Source organism: Amblyomma maculatum, chromosome 3 (genome assembly GCF_055883805.1).
Source record: "Amblyomma maculatum isolate TAMU_Amacu chromosome 3, ASM5588380v1, whole genome shotgun sequence".
NCBI classification, from domain to species: Eukaryota; Metazoa; Arthropoda; class Arachnida; order Ixodida; family Ixodidae; genus Amblyomma; species Amblyomma maculatum.
The window spans coordinates 175,622,099-175,640,888 of record NC_139346.1 but is presented as its reverse complement, the minus strand read 5'-3'; the positions used below and the strand labels follow the sequence as shown (position 1 = coordinate 175,640,888).

General features: G+C 41.8%; 1 protein-coding gene across 2 annotated transcripts in view; it reads right to left on the bottom strand.

Moving 5' to 3' along the window:
- LOC146197030 (uncharacterized) overlaps positions 1–17,771 on the bottom strand; it is a 47,513-nt gene extending 29,742 nt beyond the window's left edge. The window contains exons 1-5 of one of the 2 annotated variants that reach the window (XM_084598736.1): positions 17,615–17,771; positions 15,693–15,772; positions 9,966–10,187; positions 5,687–5,920; positions 1,006–1,137 (exon numbers count right to left, since the gene is read on the bottom strand). In XM_084598736.1, coding sequence (XP_084454862.1) covers positions 1,006–1,137; positions 5,687–5,920; positions 9,966–10,187; positions 15,693–15,756 — 652 coding nt within the window. In that variant the 5' untranslated portion in view covers positions 15,757–15,772; positions 17,615–17,771. Of the gene's footprint in view, positions 1–1,005; positions 1,138–5,686; positions 5,921–9,965; positions 10,188–15,692; positions 15,773–17,554 lie in introns of both variants that reach the window. The other variant, XM_084598737.1, reaches the window with a different exon arrangement.
- Between the last annotated feature and the right edge of the window lie 1,019 nt (positions 17,772–18,790).

Sequence of the window (18,790 nt, the reverse complement as noted above, 5' to 3'; positions counted from 1 at the left end):
AGTAACATCAGAAATATCTGTAGTTACAGCAGAAATGTGCTACAGAACTACAGACAACAGAAATATACTACAGAAAAACTACAAAACTACAGAAAAGTATTACAGAACTACAGAAAAATCTGATGGTTACGACAGAACTACAGGATATTTTGTCGTATTTTTGACACAGTTCTGTAGTTTTTTTCGACTGCGATATATATATATATATATATATATATATATATATATATATATATATATATATATATATATATATATATGTGTGTGTACGTTGTAGCACTTGCTGCCTCCAGGTAAAGCAACGTTACTGAGACCAAAAGAATTGTTCACTCGAGCCAGATAGCACCTCAGCTCCTACGCACTTCTGTGTCGTCGCACCTTAAGTTCGTTATCATCTTCATCCATCCAGCCTGTAACAATATGAACGCCTGTCTGTATATATATATATATATATATATATATATATATATATATATATACAGAGACAAAGGGACCTCGCAACAGAGATTTTAGCCAGCGGATCAGCGGGGACAAACCACTTAATACTTTTGTTGGTTCTGAGACAGGATGCCAGTGAAAGACGAATGAAAAATCGCCGAGATAAAGAAATATTGGCGTATGCGGCCATTGGAATCAGTTTAGTGCAAATCGTTGAAGACTGCGCACGCTAGACTCACGTTTACGGTGGGTTGTCAGTTAACGGTCAAAAAACATGGGCCGTCGATATTTCTGGAGCCTTTCATTGCAGCGTCCGTAACGTAACAGCCTGAGTAGCTTCTACACGACCAATCACAACAAAAAAGATGCCGAATGTTACAAGTTTTTGTGATTAGCAAAGCGGTGCCATCTGCTCTGTGGGGGCAGGCGAGGCGCTAAATGCTGGGTATTTACAAAGCATGCGGAATAGAAAAACGTTAAAATATTAACGATGTGTTTCTCCATCTGCAAGAAATGGAGATACTTTGTAAACTTACACTTTTCATGTCTTTAATGTTGTACGCTTACCAGTAAATCGCTTTGGTGGCCATGAATATGACGATATTGGTGGGTCCGGTACGGGATTCGGCTTCTTTGTAGTAGTTTTTGGCTTGTCGCTGTGGTAATCGTGAGAATATTTCGGCACATATTCCTGGTTCACTGTAATGAAACAAATTATACATGCTTGCGCTCCCGCTAACGTTGCTGGATGACGCTGGTGATTTTGTGGTACCTTTACTAGCCCTGAAGAAACAACAACTCAGCCTCATATACTGCCTGCAGGCGTATCGGTTTAATTCCGGCATGAGTTGCTCATTACCGAGATGCAAAGGTGCAGTTCATTTCAATGTATTGAAATTACTGCTAGTAGGCAAAGCAGCATAAGCACACATTGAAGCTTATAAACTAGCATATATTACAGGGAAACTATGGATGACCAGCGTTATGCAATGCTAGAACCCATTTCATATCTGCATTTTTTGTTGCTCGCGGAATTAGCTCAATCGCTTTGGTGCTTGCTAACTGATCCCAATATCGTCGATTTGATCTTAGCTGCCTCTATTTCAATAAGGGTATAATACAAGCCCATATATTAGCTGTGTTATTTAAGAAACAGCTAAGCACATTCATCTAGTTTCAATAATCGGAGGCCTGTATTTCGGCGTTAGTTGACGCATGTGCGTTACTTTGCGGTGTTAAACAACAGGATTTATAATCTTTGCCTTGCCGTGTCTGTAAATTTTCCTTCCCGCCGTCAGCCCATTGAGCTGAACTATAATAGAAGATTGGAAAAAGCAGGAAATACTAGAACGATTTCAAGTCTCAAATAAAATGGCAGTAAACGGTTACATTCCTTAAAAAATTCATATATGCTAGAAAGCTTCGCTTTAAAAAAGCCACTTGGAAGAGCCTATGTTTTCTCAGGATAGCCTTTCTCACTGGGAATCACGAAGTAACGGGTATTGATTTCACTCAACCTCTCCTCTGAAGAAAGATGTTCGAGTTTGCACTTTCTTCCAACTTAATGAGATGTAGTCTTATGATATGCCATAATATGTCGAGCAACCAGTGCTCGAACACGGGGCCTGCCAACTACAACCTGCCAGAAGCACGCTCATGATGTTTCACTTCCGTCGTCGTTGGGTAACCTTGTGTAAAAATATCATGACTTTGCTTCTCGTCAAAAACATTTCGCTAATGAAAATCAAGTACCAAATAAGCAGTACTCGCATCACATCTACGGACCAATTCACAGCACAAGGCGACCCGGATTAAACCGTTATTATGTAGCAAATAGTGTCCTTTCAACAAAAAACGCTATGAGGCTTTCGGCCGCCTATATTTTAAATATGCTTTGCCCAGAATCTGCAACAAAAAAGGAAAAAAATCACTATGACAGTGCGAAAGAACACTGTCTCTGAACTGTTTCTTTGTACGGCAGTGGAATTGTGCGGAGTTTATTGGAAGTTCAGTCATGGTTTTGTGAGCATTTATGAAGTAGTACCATTTGTTGGCTTAATATTCAATAGCGTGCGAATAACGCGGACCAGGTGTTTTTTATATGTATTGACGTCTAACTGCTGGGGCAAACTAAAAACATTTCCTAACGTTTACAGCCACCCCTTCTACACTTTCAAAGCGGTAATATAGTAACTAGCTAGTTGCTCACTTTCTTACTAAATAGACGTTGTCAGAGCAATGTGTGAACTTTGCTAGATTAGCCGGTGGCTAAGGTGCAGACTCCTGTTAATGCCAGCCCCTTACCCCTTACCACTCACGGAAAGAAATCCTCTTCTCGACTTTTAATACAAAGGAGAGGAAGGTGGGAGAAGGCCTAAGGATTACAAGGGAGAGTAGGCATACAGGCTTGCGCTTTCACTACGGCTGCGTTAGGGGGTTAGTCCTAGACTCGCCGCAGGACGAGGATGGGAACAAGCCGCCCCCTGCCTATGCGCCCACTGCTCGCATTTCTAAGAGGTGTGTGCTCCAGGGACGCTGCGTTAGCCCGCCCCGATCTTGTTCAAAACCGAGTTTCTAACTACTCAGCCCGCACAAGTGTTTCGTGTTTCTTTGTTTATACGTGGAGTTCAAATCAGTACGCTGTAACTGGCATGTTTAAACCAAGACCGACTGAAATACAGACCTGCACAGAAAACGGGGTCCTACGGGACCTCGCGCGCTAACTTTCGTTACCTTTCTCGCCGTTGAGGGCGCTCGGTTGACCTGTTCGTCTGTCATTTTCATCATCATCAAATCACAAATTAATATAAACAAACTGTATCCAAAGGGTAAAAAAAAAGATCTTTGCCCGAGTTATACTTCGCAAATTTTGCCTTTTTGTATTTTAGCAGAGAGTGTTTATTTTTACAACGTTTTTCTCTCGCCAGAAGACATACCGCGATTCCGCTTTGTGTGACGGCACTGCAGTTACTCGCTGCACATGCGCAGAACAGGTGTTTGTGCATTATAGCGTGGACAGATAATTAAAATATAACGACGAAGAAAAATTACAGAACTATATAGACCCTTCTTATTAACAGGTGTACAGTAACGTTAGGCTACCCGTAGTGTTGTTTCCTAGCGGCGAAGGCTATGAACTATAAGGTGCGCGCTGGAGCAGTGCTATCTGTGCAGGTCTGTATTTCAGTCGGTCTTGGTTTAAACATACGTGCAGTCTAACTGTCACTGCTGCAAGGGGTCCTTCGAAGAATTTCAGGTCCCAATATCAAAGGAGGCTGGACATATTCGGGCCCATCGTGAGCTGTATGACATCGCATGGAACAAAACTAGTGTGACAGTGTTCGCTATATAATGCGGCATTCCGACAGCTGTGGCAGTGTTATTATTTCATGGTGGGGGGGGGGGGGGGGGGGGGAGTACATTATATGTAACATGGTTCTGGAGTTATCCAGCTAGTAAAGATGTTTCGGCCGGTTCGCCTCAAGCTGTTTTTCATATTGAAAAATTAACGGTTGACGATTATTTAGATGAACGAGAATAGCTAGAAACGACAGGAATTCGCAAAACGCTACAAGGTCAGTCCCGAATTAGGAATCATACTTGCAACTTGTCGCCGCAATAAACTTATGCGCCTTGACAAATTACATGCCTAGCAAAAAACAGATGCCCTTCAGTGTTGTTCTTAGACAAACGAAGAAAATCCTTACATGTAATGCAACAATGAACTCTCCGTAAGTCGCCGCTGCAGATTAGTTTCTGTCCTATTGCTGTTCATACTGGGTTGAAAGCACCAATGCTAATGGGGTCATCTATTGTTATACTAGCAAAAATATGCTACCGAAAGTCTCTGTTGACAAATTAAACATTATACAGCTGTGTCCTTCTTCCTTTTTTTTTACTTACGTAATAACTTATTAAAAGATATTGCAGTAGCAAGTTGTCTATGCATGCAAGTTTTCATAATTCTATTTTGCGGAATATCAATCCTTATATATTCATACCGGGAAATGTTGGGCATTTGTGGGGAAAGACCCCTTCAACGTAATTTTTTTTATGTTTTTTTTTACCATAACACTAAAGCTAAACATATTGTGAGCACTGTGTGGCGCTTCTTCTTCCACACGGCTGAAAGTGCTGCTTCATCTTCATCCTGCTCCCTTTTGTAGATACCCATCGTCATCGCGATGTGTGATTGGCTGCAGTGTGCGACCAAGGCTTCAGGTCTCCAATAAAACCTGATCCCCCAAGTCCGACCTTCGCTTTACCTTACAATATCTGCAGATTTTTGCTCGACAGTCTTCTAGCTACCTTTCGTGCTATTCAGTTTCACAAATGCGCCTCACTGGCTCTCTGTGGCAGTCAGCTCATTTTTGGTCAGTGCAGGAGCAATTCGCCACCTGCTATGGACTTGTGCAGGGACAAGGGAATCAAGGACAAAGATTCTGCGCGAAGTGGGTCTAACCACAACAAGGGAAGATGACTTTTCTAAATGGCTCACCGACAAAGCTAAGAGCGGGAGCCTGCTCCGGTTCCTCACGGAAAACCATTTACATGAGTTTATATAATATGCTTTATGGCAAGTTTGCGTACAAAAAAAAAAGAAAGGAAAAGGAGCAATTTCAGAAAAGAAATTTCGGTACCTATTGGAAGCTTACAAGGTTTCTACCAACGTGGTTATAAAAATACCTTGCAATTTTATACAGGTGCCTCACAACTAATATAACAATACATTTTAATAATTTTTACGAAAGTTTCTCGTTACATACGGCGAGCCCAGAATAAACTTTTGAAGCGAAATTCCGCGACGTTTCCGATCGTTAGAGAATTTATACCAATTTGCTCATAAAAACTATCTTGCTACGTTCCTCCCTACTGTGCATTTTCGAAAACGCCGGACATCCGGCGAGTTTCTATACTAGATTTATATACTCGCTGTAAGTGCAAGAAAAATTAAATACCAAATTTTTCGCAACGGATCAGAGGCTTGTACCATTCCCATTAACATGTGCATAACGACATACTATAATATCCCCACAGTTATCTTGCAATTAAAACAAACATCCCAGAATCATGTATTTGTTTTTGCTTTCTGCCGGTCTTCCCCCTCAAAAAAACTCTGAAAATTCCAAAAACAGAAAAATATCTACAACACTTGAAATCCGTACTATTTCCCTCCCTTGAACACATGCGGGGTGTATTCACTTTGCCTCAACCAGAAGTCAAGAGAGGAGCCCGTAAATGTACTCACGTGTCCACTTGAGCACTGCGCTAACGCTGTCATTGGAACGGCCTCCAAATATTTTAGTGTATATTCCTCGGGCAATATCTTCATCTCTTGTGAATATCGTCAGCTTCGACCTCAGGACTAGAATGTCACGCAGAGGTATGTAGTCCCTCTCGTCAGGACCATGAAAAATGTCCGACGTTAGGTTCCGGTTCCAAGCAGCTGGGAGCGACGTTTCTACGCAACTTGTGCTCCTACCTATAAGCAATACGTAGGATACTGTAGTATGGTAAAACAAGTTCACGAAATAAACAGATTTATTTATCGGCTCAAGATTTTCTAGCGTTTTGCATACTTGTATACGGATTTTAATTTTTCGCCAGTATATGAATTTGCTATTACCATTTGTTAACGAGAGCAAGCGCAACTCACGCTGCGAGCTGTTCTTGCGCCGATTTTATATTGAGCACTGCTGAGTGCCACGGGCATTCATACTTCGACGACCGAAAAGAACGCTGTTGATGTTATCGCCGCAGCCGAGTTGCTTAGTTCTTTCGTGGGCGCATGTTAGCCCAACAAAGAGTAAATTTAACTGCAACTTCAGTCTAATTGCTGCCTTCGACATTGCCACGACTACGTGGCAATATGTCGCAAGCTACATCCGTATTTATGATGAATCTTGCGCTTATCCCTCGGGAGTCCGCCAGACTAGGATAATTTATTATATATGTACCATCTAACGCCTTACACGCATCTTTATAATTGCACATGCTTACCTGAATAAAATACATGACATCTTATGTAATTAATGCTGTCTCTTCAAAACAGCCCTTTTTGCTGCGACTGGAAGAATAAATGTTCACCATATTGATAGATTTTGAGCCGATTCCGCAGCGTGCAGCTCTGACCGTCACCGTCACCTGTGGTCGCGTTCATGTTAAAAGTGGTGACCTAGGACTACACTAGTGCGGCCAAATAATTGATTTGGTTAGAGGGTGCCTAGTTGACTCTTGGACTGCCAGAAGATCAAATCAGTCGATATTGTCGACCATAAACCCTGACTGCTCATTAGAGGGTCAAATTCTAAAGTTAAAGCTCAGCTACTTTGGTCATCTGATGAGAAGAAAGGAGTCGCTGGAGAAAGAGTTGATGTTGGGAAAGGTTGAGGGTCACCGGAGAAGGGGTAGGCAGCGAACGCGATGGTTAGATGGCATCCTCGAGGCGCTGCAGATGAAGTTATGTGATGTTAGAAAGATAGTGAGAGACCGGAAAGCGTGGCGTGATATGGTCTATAGGGTCACGAAGAGTCGGACACGACTGAACGACTGAACTGAGCTAAGTTGACTCTGATCGCAGGGATTAGGATTGGTGGCAAATTTGAACTGTCACTCACATTCTTACAACACAGAATGCTAGATCAGCACAGGTGCCGTCCACAACAGCACGGTGTCGAAATAGAAAATCCTACTCGAGGATGACAAAGAAGTAGCAAAGGAAGGAAGGAACATAAATATAACACTACAGCAAAGTCTTTTATGACGACCTACGTTATGCAAGCATCAGGAGGGTGAACAGGCTGGACCGTCGCAATGGAAAATAGTAAAAATGAGGTTTGATGACATTAAGCTCGCAAAGGCAGTTTTTGCTGGCAACGAAGATGACAACACAGAAGCACAAAACCTTAGTTGCTATCAACAAATAGTTCAGGAGCGTTTAGCTGAGAAAGGAGAATGATTCATCGAAGAGAAGTATAGGCGCAGTTCTGACCCAAGAAAGAAAGCTGCCAGTTTTTCGAGTAGGCGTGGACGGTGCGAGTCCGCATGGTCAAGCGGATATATTTAGGCCGCGAGAGCAGTAAGAACACACCTCTACGAATTCGCGAACTGTTAGTAATGCCTACTGCAAACGGCGTGGTCTCGATGCCTTGTGTCACAGATGAGGAGCTGTGACGAGGCTGTCGGTTTTTCTCTCTCGTCGTATTTCAGATCTTCAAATAGAGTTGCTGCCTCTTTTCTAAAAAATGTGTGGCATTTTCAGGTGATGCAGAGAGTCCAGAGGGGAATGCAGACGCAAGTTGAACAGGTCGCTGATCCTAACGCCGAGCCAAAGGAATTTGCTTGACCTCAACCGCTTGCGTCAGCTAACAAGTGGGACAGCCTAATATCAACATCATTGCGTCGCTGAAGGATTCACTTTATTCGCCCAGTAATGTTTATATCCTTCATAAATAGGGGCCAGCACATTAGAGCCTCTTCCGTCGATGTAATCTTATTTCATCTGCCTCGCCCTCTTAGAAGCGATCGAAGCAGAAGAGCTCCACCGAACGAGCGCAGTGACATTACGGAAAGTAATCATTGGAGCAGAAGCAATACCGCTATCCTTTATTGCGTCCTGATTGCTTTTCATGCAGGCATTGACTGGTTATTTACCTAACCGCGGTATTTGAGGCCCGGTGAGCGACGTGGTATACAAGCGAGAACTTCAATGTAGCTTGTGAAAACAGTAACATGCTTTAGCGCATAGCATTACTGCTCCCAACCACGGATTTAACCGATGCCTGTCCGAACCCGCTCCCTCTCTTTCTCTTCTTGAACTTGAGGTAGAGAAAGAGAAGTTGGCAACGCGCGCGTCTCATGGCTCAGCATTGCGGATGCGGAGCGGCCGCACAGCTGCAGCAGAAGCCGCTCTCTCTCTCTCTCTCTCTTTCTCTCTCTCTCTCTCTCCCCCTCTCTCCCTCTCTCTCTCTCTCCGTCTCTCCGTGAAATTGAACAGGAGTAAGAGAAGGTGGCGACGCCCGCATCAAGCAACTTAACAATGAGATGGCGGAGCGGCCGCATAGATGCACCCAGTAAGATAGTGGGGCGTGTCAAAGTTGCGGACGTCGCGTCCGTCACCGGGAACATTGTGCAAACGTATGCTACACCGGACTGAGCAATCGTGTCTCTCTCGCGCATCGTCAACTTCGGCACCTCTCCCCTTGCATCAGTCACTCCTCAGCCTTCACGGACAGCAGACGTGTATTCGCAATGCTCCCTGGATCTCGGCTCCGAGCCGCTCACTACGTCGTTAAGCAGCTCGTGCTTACCTCCGTGCCTTAACTGAGGCTCGCCTTCAAGCGCATTTCCCTGTTCTTGGATTACTTTTCTTTGTCTTGAAGACCTTCTTTCACTGCTCGGAATGTGTTGATGCCGAAACTTTGGAGCGTCTGTTTTGCTTATGCCCTGCATTCTCCTCAAATCTCCCTTTCTCTCTCCCTAAGATTCCACACCAGACCTTCCGGGTCCAGAGCAGTGCATTCCTAAAAGGGATACAATACATTGTGCCTATTTTTCTTCATTTGTAGTAAGAACCACTGAAGATTGTGCACGAAAATGTGAGGACGCTGCTGCGCCGCACGTTTGCTTCGCGTCGCTATGGACGAAGCGATCGTCTGGCACTACGGCGCAGGTTCGACGTGCTAAGTACAACGGTTACGAACACAGCGAGAACATAAATGCACTGATTTTGATACTGCAGCTAAAGTGCGCAAGACGTGTAAAATGCATCAAAAGTATAGTAGGGATGACCAGTTCTGCGTACCTACTTCACATTTAATTAACTATGCAAATCGGCTGTAATTTTGTATTACTTTCTGTACGTCTTGTGAATTCAGTGCTTAGTATGTAGGTTAACGAAAAATGTTTAATGAAGTCATGCATTCACGGCGCGTTGCCGAACTAAACTCACACGAAAGTCAGACAAACTTTCTATCGCACACCAGCACACAAGCAATTCTCAAGCCGCTGCCGCAATCGAAGGTTTAAGAATCGCCACACACAAAACCGCAGCACTCTGACTACGGAAGGACGGAAAGTCAGCCGTGCTGAAGAGCAGTCAGGACGGAATGGAAGTAGGGAGGAAAATAGCTTTGCTGGCATGAAAACAAGATTAAAATGCAATCGCTCACAAACATGTAAATCTGATCCTGTGTGCAATATGAAAAAAATATATAGAGAGAGGCCAGTACGCATCTGCACACTGGATATCTTGCTTATAGCGTTTGTCTATTCAGCTGACTTAAGGTCCGGTCACGGCCATAAAATTTTAGCCTCAGCTTGAACCCGCAGCAGTTTCTGCGATGCCGATATCCTGTTAGGAGCGATTTCTCAAAACGAACTTAGAAACAATTCTACCCGTTTTTGTTGCATCTCAGGAAAGAAATTATAACGAACAGTTGCAAGCCAAAGAGTGGTTATTGAGGAGATTTTGTAACGAATACGTACTGCAAAACATATATATTTAACGCACATGCAGCATACGTTACCTCCTTCAGTTCGAAGAAGATACCTCTTCTGCGCCTGAATATCATGCAGAACTGTGAACACGTCGTCTTTCTTTGTGACTCGAAAGGCTGCTTTTCTGCCAAAACTATCAAAGATTTCCTCGAAAACAGCAAGTTCCGTCTCATAATACTTTCCTTGTATATAAAATTGTTGACGCATTATCTCCCCAGTACTGTAAAAGGAGCCATTGTAGAAATGCAAGACTGCAAGAAAAAAGAAATCATCAGTATGATGTACATTTTACAATTTATTGACAGGTAAAGCGTAACAAAATTACTACATACATTTGTTCTGCAAAATTATGTATTGCGCAGGAACCATGCTGCTCGTCTTCTCACCTTTTGTATTCTGTATTAAGTTGTTCCTATGCAGAACACTAAGATGCATCCACTGATCAATAAACTAACTCGAGCAGAAGCTGCACTGATGTCAAACTTGAGTCAAGTGATAATCTGTGCAGAGGTAGTATGTGGTCAGTGCAAACATCTAACATCAGGGGATTGAATATTCCTTGTCCAGCATAATTCGATGTAAGACTATAATATACTATTAAACGCTACTGCGCACAACTAGCGCCAGGTACTTCATCCTCAGTTCTGAACTCGGTCTTCTATGATAATTTGTCTGTAACATTTACGCGCCGGGTAGGGTTAGAGTGAACGTTGCTTCCCTTATCTGCCTTTGTTCCTTTTGGACCATTTTAGATTTTTTCATGCTTAAGGAAATCTATAGGTCAATCTGAGTTTCACATCTGATTTTTTACTTATACATCTCTCATCGCTCTAAGAAATTTCCCTCGATATGCTTCGGCGCGTAGTCCAGCCTGAATTTCATTGTGTGCGGGGGACCCTGGGAACATCGAGGTTAGAATTTATCCAAAAAACATTCTAGGGGGCGCTTCCGCCACCATTCCGTCTACAGTACGCTGATTGTTTTATATATCGTAGTGTACATTCAACGGTAACGGCGAGGTGCCTATTTATAAGCGTAAATATTTGTGCATGAAGTAGGGAGATACAACACTCTCTACTACATCACTCTCATGCCAAGGGCACTCTATAAACTATGTGGCATGGCCTTGCTGAGCTTATGTGGTGCTAAATTAACATCCTTTATACGCGCATGATGCAAATTCATGGCGGCCAAAAGCAAAATAACTGCAGAATCTACTTTGAAAAATAGGATGAAGCCTTGTAAGTTAATTCGCTTTAAAATCAGATGATGCGTATCGCTAAGGCTCCTTGATCCGACTCTGCAGCGAACAGTAAATATTAAAGTAAAGTTAAGAAATTGACATCATTAGCAAGAAAAGTGAGGTTATTTTTCTGCTTCGAAACATCGCAGCTGCACTTTAGGTTTCTACTTTGCAAGGTGTAGCTCTAAAAAAAAAACGAAGGCATAACTCCGAATTCATGCTCAGTAAAGAGAACGCACTGAACTAAAGATGTATTTCAATGACTTCAAAAGTTGGGCTTCATGGTTCATGCTTAGCTGGGCTATAGCGCACCAGAGGGCCAAAAATGGAGACTGGGGAATAGGCGCACTTGCTAAGTGTTCTACGCGTCCACTTCTTTCCCTGTCCTCGGCTGTCTGATGCGCTGCAGCCTTGCAAGAATTCTCGGTGTCCACCTGCTTTTACAACGGAATCCCCACAAAGCATGTTTAAAGTTTTGCTAAATCATTTTGATTTCACAATTTCACTCATTATATCAAACGCCCAGCACAATTAAGCATATCACAGCCGCTTATTTCCAACCACACTTTCCACTGACATAATGAAATCACAATAACAATGGGTCTAGTGAATCGGGAGGGTTCTGCCTTCGTTTGACATGAAATGAATTTTTATCCGCATAGGCAGTCAACTTCTTTGGTGTTGTGTAATCAGCTTTAACCAAGAAGAAACTGGTGTTCCCAAAGTTTAAGCATTGCAGTTACGTTACATGCACGAGAGCTGCATTTGTTGAGAGTGTAACGCTCTCGTCTCCCTGGCATGAAAAACTAGCTGCTTCATTTTGCACGACAGCGATAAATGTCAAACTCCGGCTTTTGAGTTGCAACCGTGAGAGGATATATTGGTTGATGATTTTATTATTCAGCGATGGACATTTTAGCGCAGCTTTTCCGGTATTTTAGTTTTACGATATACTGAGGTACATCATTCGAGGAAGACATCTTTACATATTTATGGCTAGAGCCTACACTATATCTTCTCACGTAACTATAATGAACCTAGCACTCATACCTATCCCCGTCCACGACAGTTGCAAAGGAGATGCCGACATTGTAGCCTTAGCACCGACGCCATGTTTCGTCGACTTCCACTCAAGCGACGCAATGGAAACATGAGGGTGTTTCTTTTCTGGCCACATACATTTCGGCACTGACAATTTGCGCTTTCTTTATGCTTCCCCAGTATGGCGCGACCATGCTTATAGCGTCAGCCGGCAGCTCCCCTTTTGCACTTACATTTACATTCCTGCACCTTTGCTTTCTCTCAACGACTACTCATTGAATGAGTGCATTCATGTTATCTCATACATGCATACCTTTGTATCCTCCTTTGTATATATATATATATATATATGTATATGAGAGACGCTCTAAATTCACAAGCATGCATCTGCCAGGTGCTAGATGTTAGGTGACGTATCCGGGCACTTATTGAAATTAGAGCTATCCGAGACATCACTAGATGACGTGGCCGACTTGGCAGGGACTGCTCACTTGGGCAGCTCCTTTGAGATGGAAGGTTTATAATAGAGCCGAGCATTCTTGCTCACTGGGACCTCGAGGCTAGACTGTAACGTTTGTACGGCTTGGTTAAAGCGAATGTTTTTACCTTTGTTAAGTGGCTTTTCCATAATGTGTTGGCTCATGACTGTTGGTTGATGAGAATGCGTGAGATATCGGAGGCAGACATTAAAGTTACTGAATAAGAGAGCTACAAGGTGCACATACGTGAAAAAGGATTTTGGTTAAGCAGATGTTCTTTATTCGATTATACGGGCGAAGTATGGGACGTTTTAGAACAGCCCACTCAAAGATTCTTCGAAATTGTAATAATTGTAATATACATTGTTTTATCCGTCTCACACTTCTTTCTTTCGAGCCGTTGTTGCCGCAAATCAGCTAAGATTTCGGCGTCGAAAATGATCAGGCAGCCAGATTGCTAGCTGCCTTTCCAACTGACTGGGAGTACAATTTGAACTCGGTTCTTTTTTAGTCGCAAAGTGGACAAGAATTTGACGTCTTTAATAAGCGCTGTCAGGTTTTCGCACGAAACGAGAATTGAACCGAAAGTGCGAATAATAATAATAATAATAATAATAATAATAATAATAATAATAATAATAATAATAATAATAATAATAATAATAATAATAATAATAATAATAATAATAATAATAATAATAATAACTAATAATAATGCCAGAGGCAACACTTTAAATTTAGTTTCGGTTAATTTTAGAAACAATCTGAGCTATTCAGATAGCATTCAAAAGACAGCGCGATAAAAAACAAAAAAAAAAAACGAGCCTGCATATTTCAGCCGAAAATGTGAAGAGAAAATCCGAACAGGAAACAGATTGGGGAGAACCGCTGCTCTTTTCATTTGTACCAACAAGGAAACCTGTGGTTAGCATACGCGCAAGGACGACTTCCAACTTAGCCACTGCGCCTAGTCCTGGCAGAGAAACAGTAGCATGCAAGCAAACTTCCACTGCGCGTTTTCAATATACAGTTTTGTCCAGTATATATATATATATATATATATATATATATATATATATATATATATATATATATATATATATATATATATATATATATATATATATATATATATATATATATATAATCCTTGGCCTTGCAGACTGTTGGCTTTTTTCCTTCATCTATTATATCGAGCGCCCTCATTTCTCCTATATATATATATATATATATATATATATATATATATTGTTATTTCTTAGCGGGATAATGTTTTTCAATAAACTCCCACTTCAGTATTGCTTTGTCTGATCAGCAGCCCAAAACGAATCCAAAATCCATTTCACAAGTACAATTGGTACTAATGCAAACATCTCCGCGCCCCTTTAAATGTTGCGCGTGTCTCTCAAGTCTTTGGTGCAAAAAACCTGTTAGACAATATTCCTGCCAGCGACCGTTGCTTTCGTCGTTATTGGGGCCGATACTGCCCCAAAACAATAATTCATACCCTCATCCTTCGCTTTGGGACGTTAAACCCAACAAACCAATCATCCTTTTGTTTGTTTTTTCATAAACATTAAAAAAGAAATGAAATAAACAGGGAACCCGGATCAAACACAACTTTCCTGGGCTTAAACCAAACTAAACTAAAGCAACCTAAAGAGCGAAATAAAAGAACGTAATTTAAAAAAAAAGCAGGAATGTAAAAAAGGAATAACTCGTAAACAAAGAGAATGACACTACAGGGAAGATCTGCTGCTCAGCGAAGCAAATAGGAAGACAAGAATCCTGAAGTCGTCAGTCGCCGTCCAGCGGACGCGCAGCTAGGTAACATGAGACAAGCGGTTTCTACTTCGGCACTACTTTCCTTTGGACGCCATTGTATTTTATTTCCTGCATTGCTGCAAGACATCCCCTGTTGCAGCTCTCGTTGCCAAAAGTGATCGGCGTTTCCGTAGAGATTTACGGCTCTTTTTATGAATTGCCTGCGAATATGAAGGCCCACGGCTGCTAAGCAAGTAATTTCACTCAATTCATTAGGCATTTCCGCGAGATTCTAAGCTTCACAGTGTTGTAATACAACTCGGCAGGAATGGCACACAGTCAAAGACGCAGAGGAGCGTGGACTTTCAAATGAACATTCAACATATGATAAACAGAGAGGAACAAAGGATGAATGGGAGTGAACAGAGGATTCAGGAGAAGGAAAGCTATGTGAAAAACAGTAGGTCCGCCACCTCGAGAAGCATCGCTATCATCATCATTAACCTGACTACATCAACTGTAGAACTGTAGGGCGAAGACCTCCCCCATATCTCTCTAATTCATCCGACAACAGGTCAACGTAATTCCTCATATGCCCACATGACAGAAATGAAGCACATAAAAGAATAGAACAGACACCCCCAGACGCCAAAGCCTCAAAAACATTTTTAAAGTTAACGAAAATAAAATTGGCAACGTGTACAGTGTCGCAGCAGCATCAGCTGCAATACCTGCGTTTTCGCATTTGTCCAGAGCAGGTTCTGCGAAGCTCTCAAAGTTTTTAAAACTTCAACTTTTTTGACACGAAGGCAATGATACAGTTCTCCTCAAGCGATATCACAAAGCAGATATTTCTCCCACAGATATAAGATATGAATGAGACGACACAGTTTTAACAAAGTTGATTGTTAGGCCAGTTGTACAGGATAATAAATGCACTCGCACAGGCAAGGACGAGAGAAGTGGACTGGACAAAGCGTTCCTAGTCTGTCCAACGCTTTCAAATTCATTATACAACAATGTATGCCTGGGGACGACAATATCTCGAAACAAAAATCATTCATCCTCACGACTAACTTCAGTTCCATGCTGTTGAAAAATTCTGGCTGTGCACTATATATATTCATTACTTGTAGAAGAATTTGTCTAGGAGGTATCCGAGCTTATCGGACGCAATCGTAAGGCTGGAATGAACTATGGCAGAAACAAATATTGAAGTAAAAACATACCCTGAGAGTCGACTTCGTGTGGGATCATCCCCACAACAAGCACAAGACAAAGCAGGTTCAACATATTTTCTATTTAACGCCTGCAAAATACAAAAAAAAACGAAAGCTGTATAACACCTACAGCAATCGGTTGAATTTTTAAACCTGTTTCTGAACATTTTTCTCTTCTAATAGAAGATAACGATAATCGAAGCTGCGAATACCTAAAGGAGTGCATATCCTCCAACCAATGGTGTCTACATAATTTCCTGACGTCACAATCGATAATGTGATAGCTACGAACATGGGGTCGCATTAGACTATAAACGGTTTCTTATTTCGACAGCAGGTTGACGCGGTGTTTTCCACTTTGTTTTTAGATCGCATCTTGGTACAGCGTTATAGTAGCTGCTCTCATCCAGCCATAGTACGGACTGAAAGTCAAGAAAGATTCAGCGCTAAATCTGCAGCACATGAGCAGCAAAAAATGAAGTCTTTCGCTGGCATTTACCTTGTATTCTTTGAGGCTTTTCTTTGAATTACTTTTCAAATAAATAAATTATTAAACGCCAAATAAATAAAGTGATGAAGTTGAGGGTAATTTTGTTGCCCTGTAACTTTAATTCCTTCCCTTACATCAGAAACGCTAATAAAACCAGCCATTTTCTAGCGCAGTTGAATTCCTCAGCAACGAAGCATTTTTCAGAAATTGCTCCTAAACAATTTTCTAACATATGGAATCGCAAAAACAAAAAGCGCACAAGATGCGTAAGTAAAAATATATTTAGTTTTATATTTAGTATCTATTAAGCATCGTCCACCCACTGTGACTAACTCCACGTGGCCTTAAGTCAGCACCAACGTGCAGGAGAAATTTTGTCTAGATAATATACAATGTTTAATTTCCGAAAGGTAATAAAAAAATCACTTTTCTGATAGTCTTATGGCATGGCATTTTTCTGCTAATATTTCGTGTTCACTTATCTCATTACCAAGACCTGCATGACAAATTCTAATGACCTTTCCTGATATTTGTCGTTAGTCTCGCCTTTGAAAAGCAAATTAGATCTGCCGGCAGGAAGCTGAGTTAGTCGGAGCAGGTCTGGCTGCGGAAATTATTCGCGAAATCTGCAATACTATCAATTATCTGATATTTTATGACCGATCTACTTCGCCACCTCGTCTTGCACGTGCGTCCATTTGTAATGAGTTAGCAATGAGCACATTAGTAATGCGAAATGCAGAACCTAGATGACTAGCTTCTGACCTTCTAAGCCTCCTTGAAGACACCGAGTGCTGTTTCATATGGTGCGCTAGAAGTTCAGAACTCTTCTGTGTGCTTTGAAGACACGCTGCTAGGTTTACGACTCTGTATCGCAAACATCATGTCGTGCAACACTTCACTTGGTGCATCAACAGCCGGCAGGTAACCGCAAACTTAGTACCACCAGTAGCTAATAACACCCACCGTCTCAGCCTCACAAAGGTCAGTAAAAATACGAGCCAACACGAACCACCCGATATTTCGTTCGTGGGTTTCCAATATTATCTTTTAACACGTTACCACATTTACTCAATGGGTTGCGACTAAAGTTACTGGTACATAGAACACAAAAATTGCTTAATTTCTGATGCAGCCCAGCTGTAGAGTGATTTGTCACGCGGCTATAATTTCAGTCTAACGTGCAGCTTCCCACTCTAGTGGCCCGTGCGCAGTGAAGGCTGGCGACACTTTGGTACCGTTTAGCGAAATTCAATGCCGCAGTTTCCTGGCGCTCGTGGCTACAAGGGTTGACTTGTTTTCAAATAATCTGCGCTCGAAGAGCACTCGGCAGGAGATTAAAACAACTTATATAACGCGATCGTAAAAATAATCAGCCTACCACATACAACCAAGACATCACGAGGCCCAAAGTAACCACGCATGCTAGATGTGCACTTGCCTTTTCGGCGTCTCTCTCGGAAAACTAACCACTGCGAAATATATCTTCGCTTCGGTGGTGAAAAAACACAGTCTCAGTTTTCTGCACCACAGTCACTACCCATCCAAGCAGGAGACGTCTTCGTTTATCTAAGCTTAGAGGCTGACTTCATTAGCATTTCACTTCTTGAGCTTCTCGTTATAAGCATCCGCTTTATTCGTGCTTCTAACGAGTAAATTGAAGTGATTTTAAATTTTAATAAGCCGCTGTAGTGCCAGTTTAAAATTGCAGAACACGTTCGTGAGATATCTCGCGAACTTAACCAGCTTTTACCAACAATGGGTGATCCGCATTTTTATTATATTGATAAAATTCTAATTTACCTGCATGAATCCAATCGAAGCAGGTAAAAGACGCATCAGAATGCCTGACAGAGGATTTTAATGTCAGGCATTTATAACGGCCTAATTTAAAATCTATACGTGTGAATATTTGTTCACAAAAGGTACATAATAACAACATGCATTGAAATCTTCTTTTAGATGTCGTAAAATTTTAACTCGTGTCATATGGGAAGTCTATTATACAGATGTCGGCTAAGCAAAGGTCACTTTTAACGAGGGGCTCTGTCATTTGCTGCCATGCAGCGTCTTTTATTTTTCATGTGTAGATGTGTGTTATCGCGACCGAGTGACGTGTAGACGAGCATAGCCATAAGTGGAGCCTTATTTATGACAATATTCTGCTACTATAGTTATGTAGAGGTAACCGGTGTGAGTATGGAAGCAAAATTTCAGACCTCAGTGTGTACCCTCCATTTGCAAAAGAGGACCTATAGGTATTGCTCTTCGCAGAAAAACGAGACCATATCTTACCGAGCATTATTTTCCGTCTCCTATTATGAAGAAGAGACACGAAATATCAGCGAGCCGTCTTAATGGCAGTGCGCAAAATGAAATTTGCTGCATGGAGACATTCCATCGTGCCCTGGTTTAATTATTTTATTTCAGGTTCGTCAAGATTCTCTTAGAGGGGAGAAAAAAGGAACTTCGTTCTTAAACGCCGAAATCTTCACCATTAATAAAACTATCTCTAAACATTTCCTTTCAGCAACGACTAGTCATGAAAAGTCTCTCAATGTTGTACTCTTTGTGTGGCCCCAGCAAATATAATTTCATGACCCTTATGCAAGCTGTG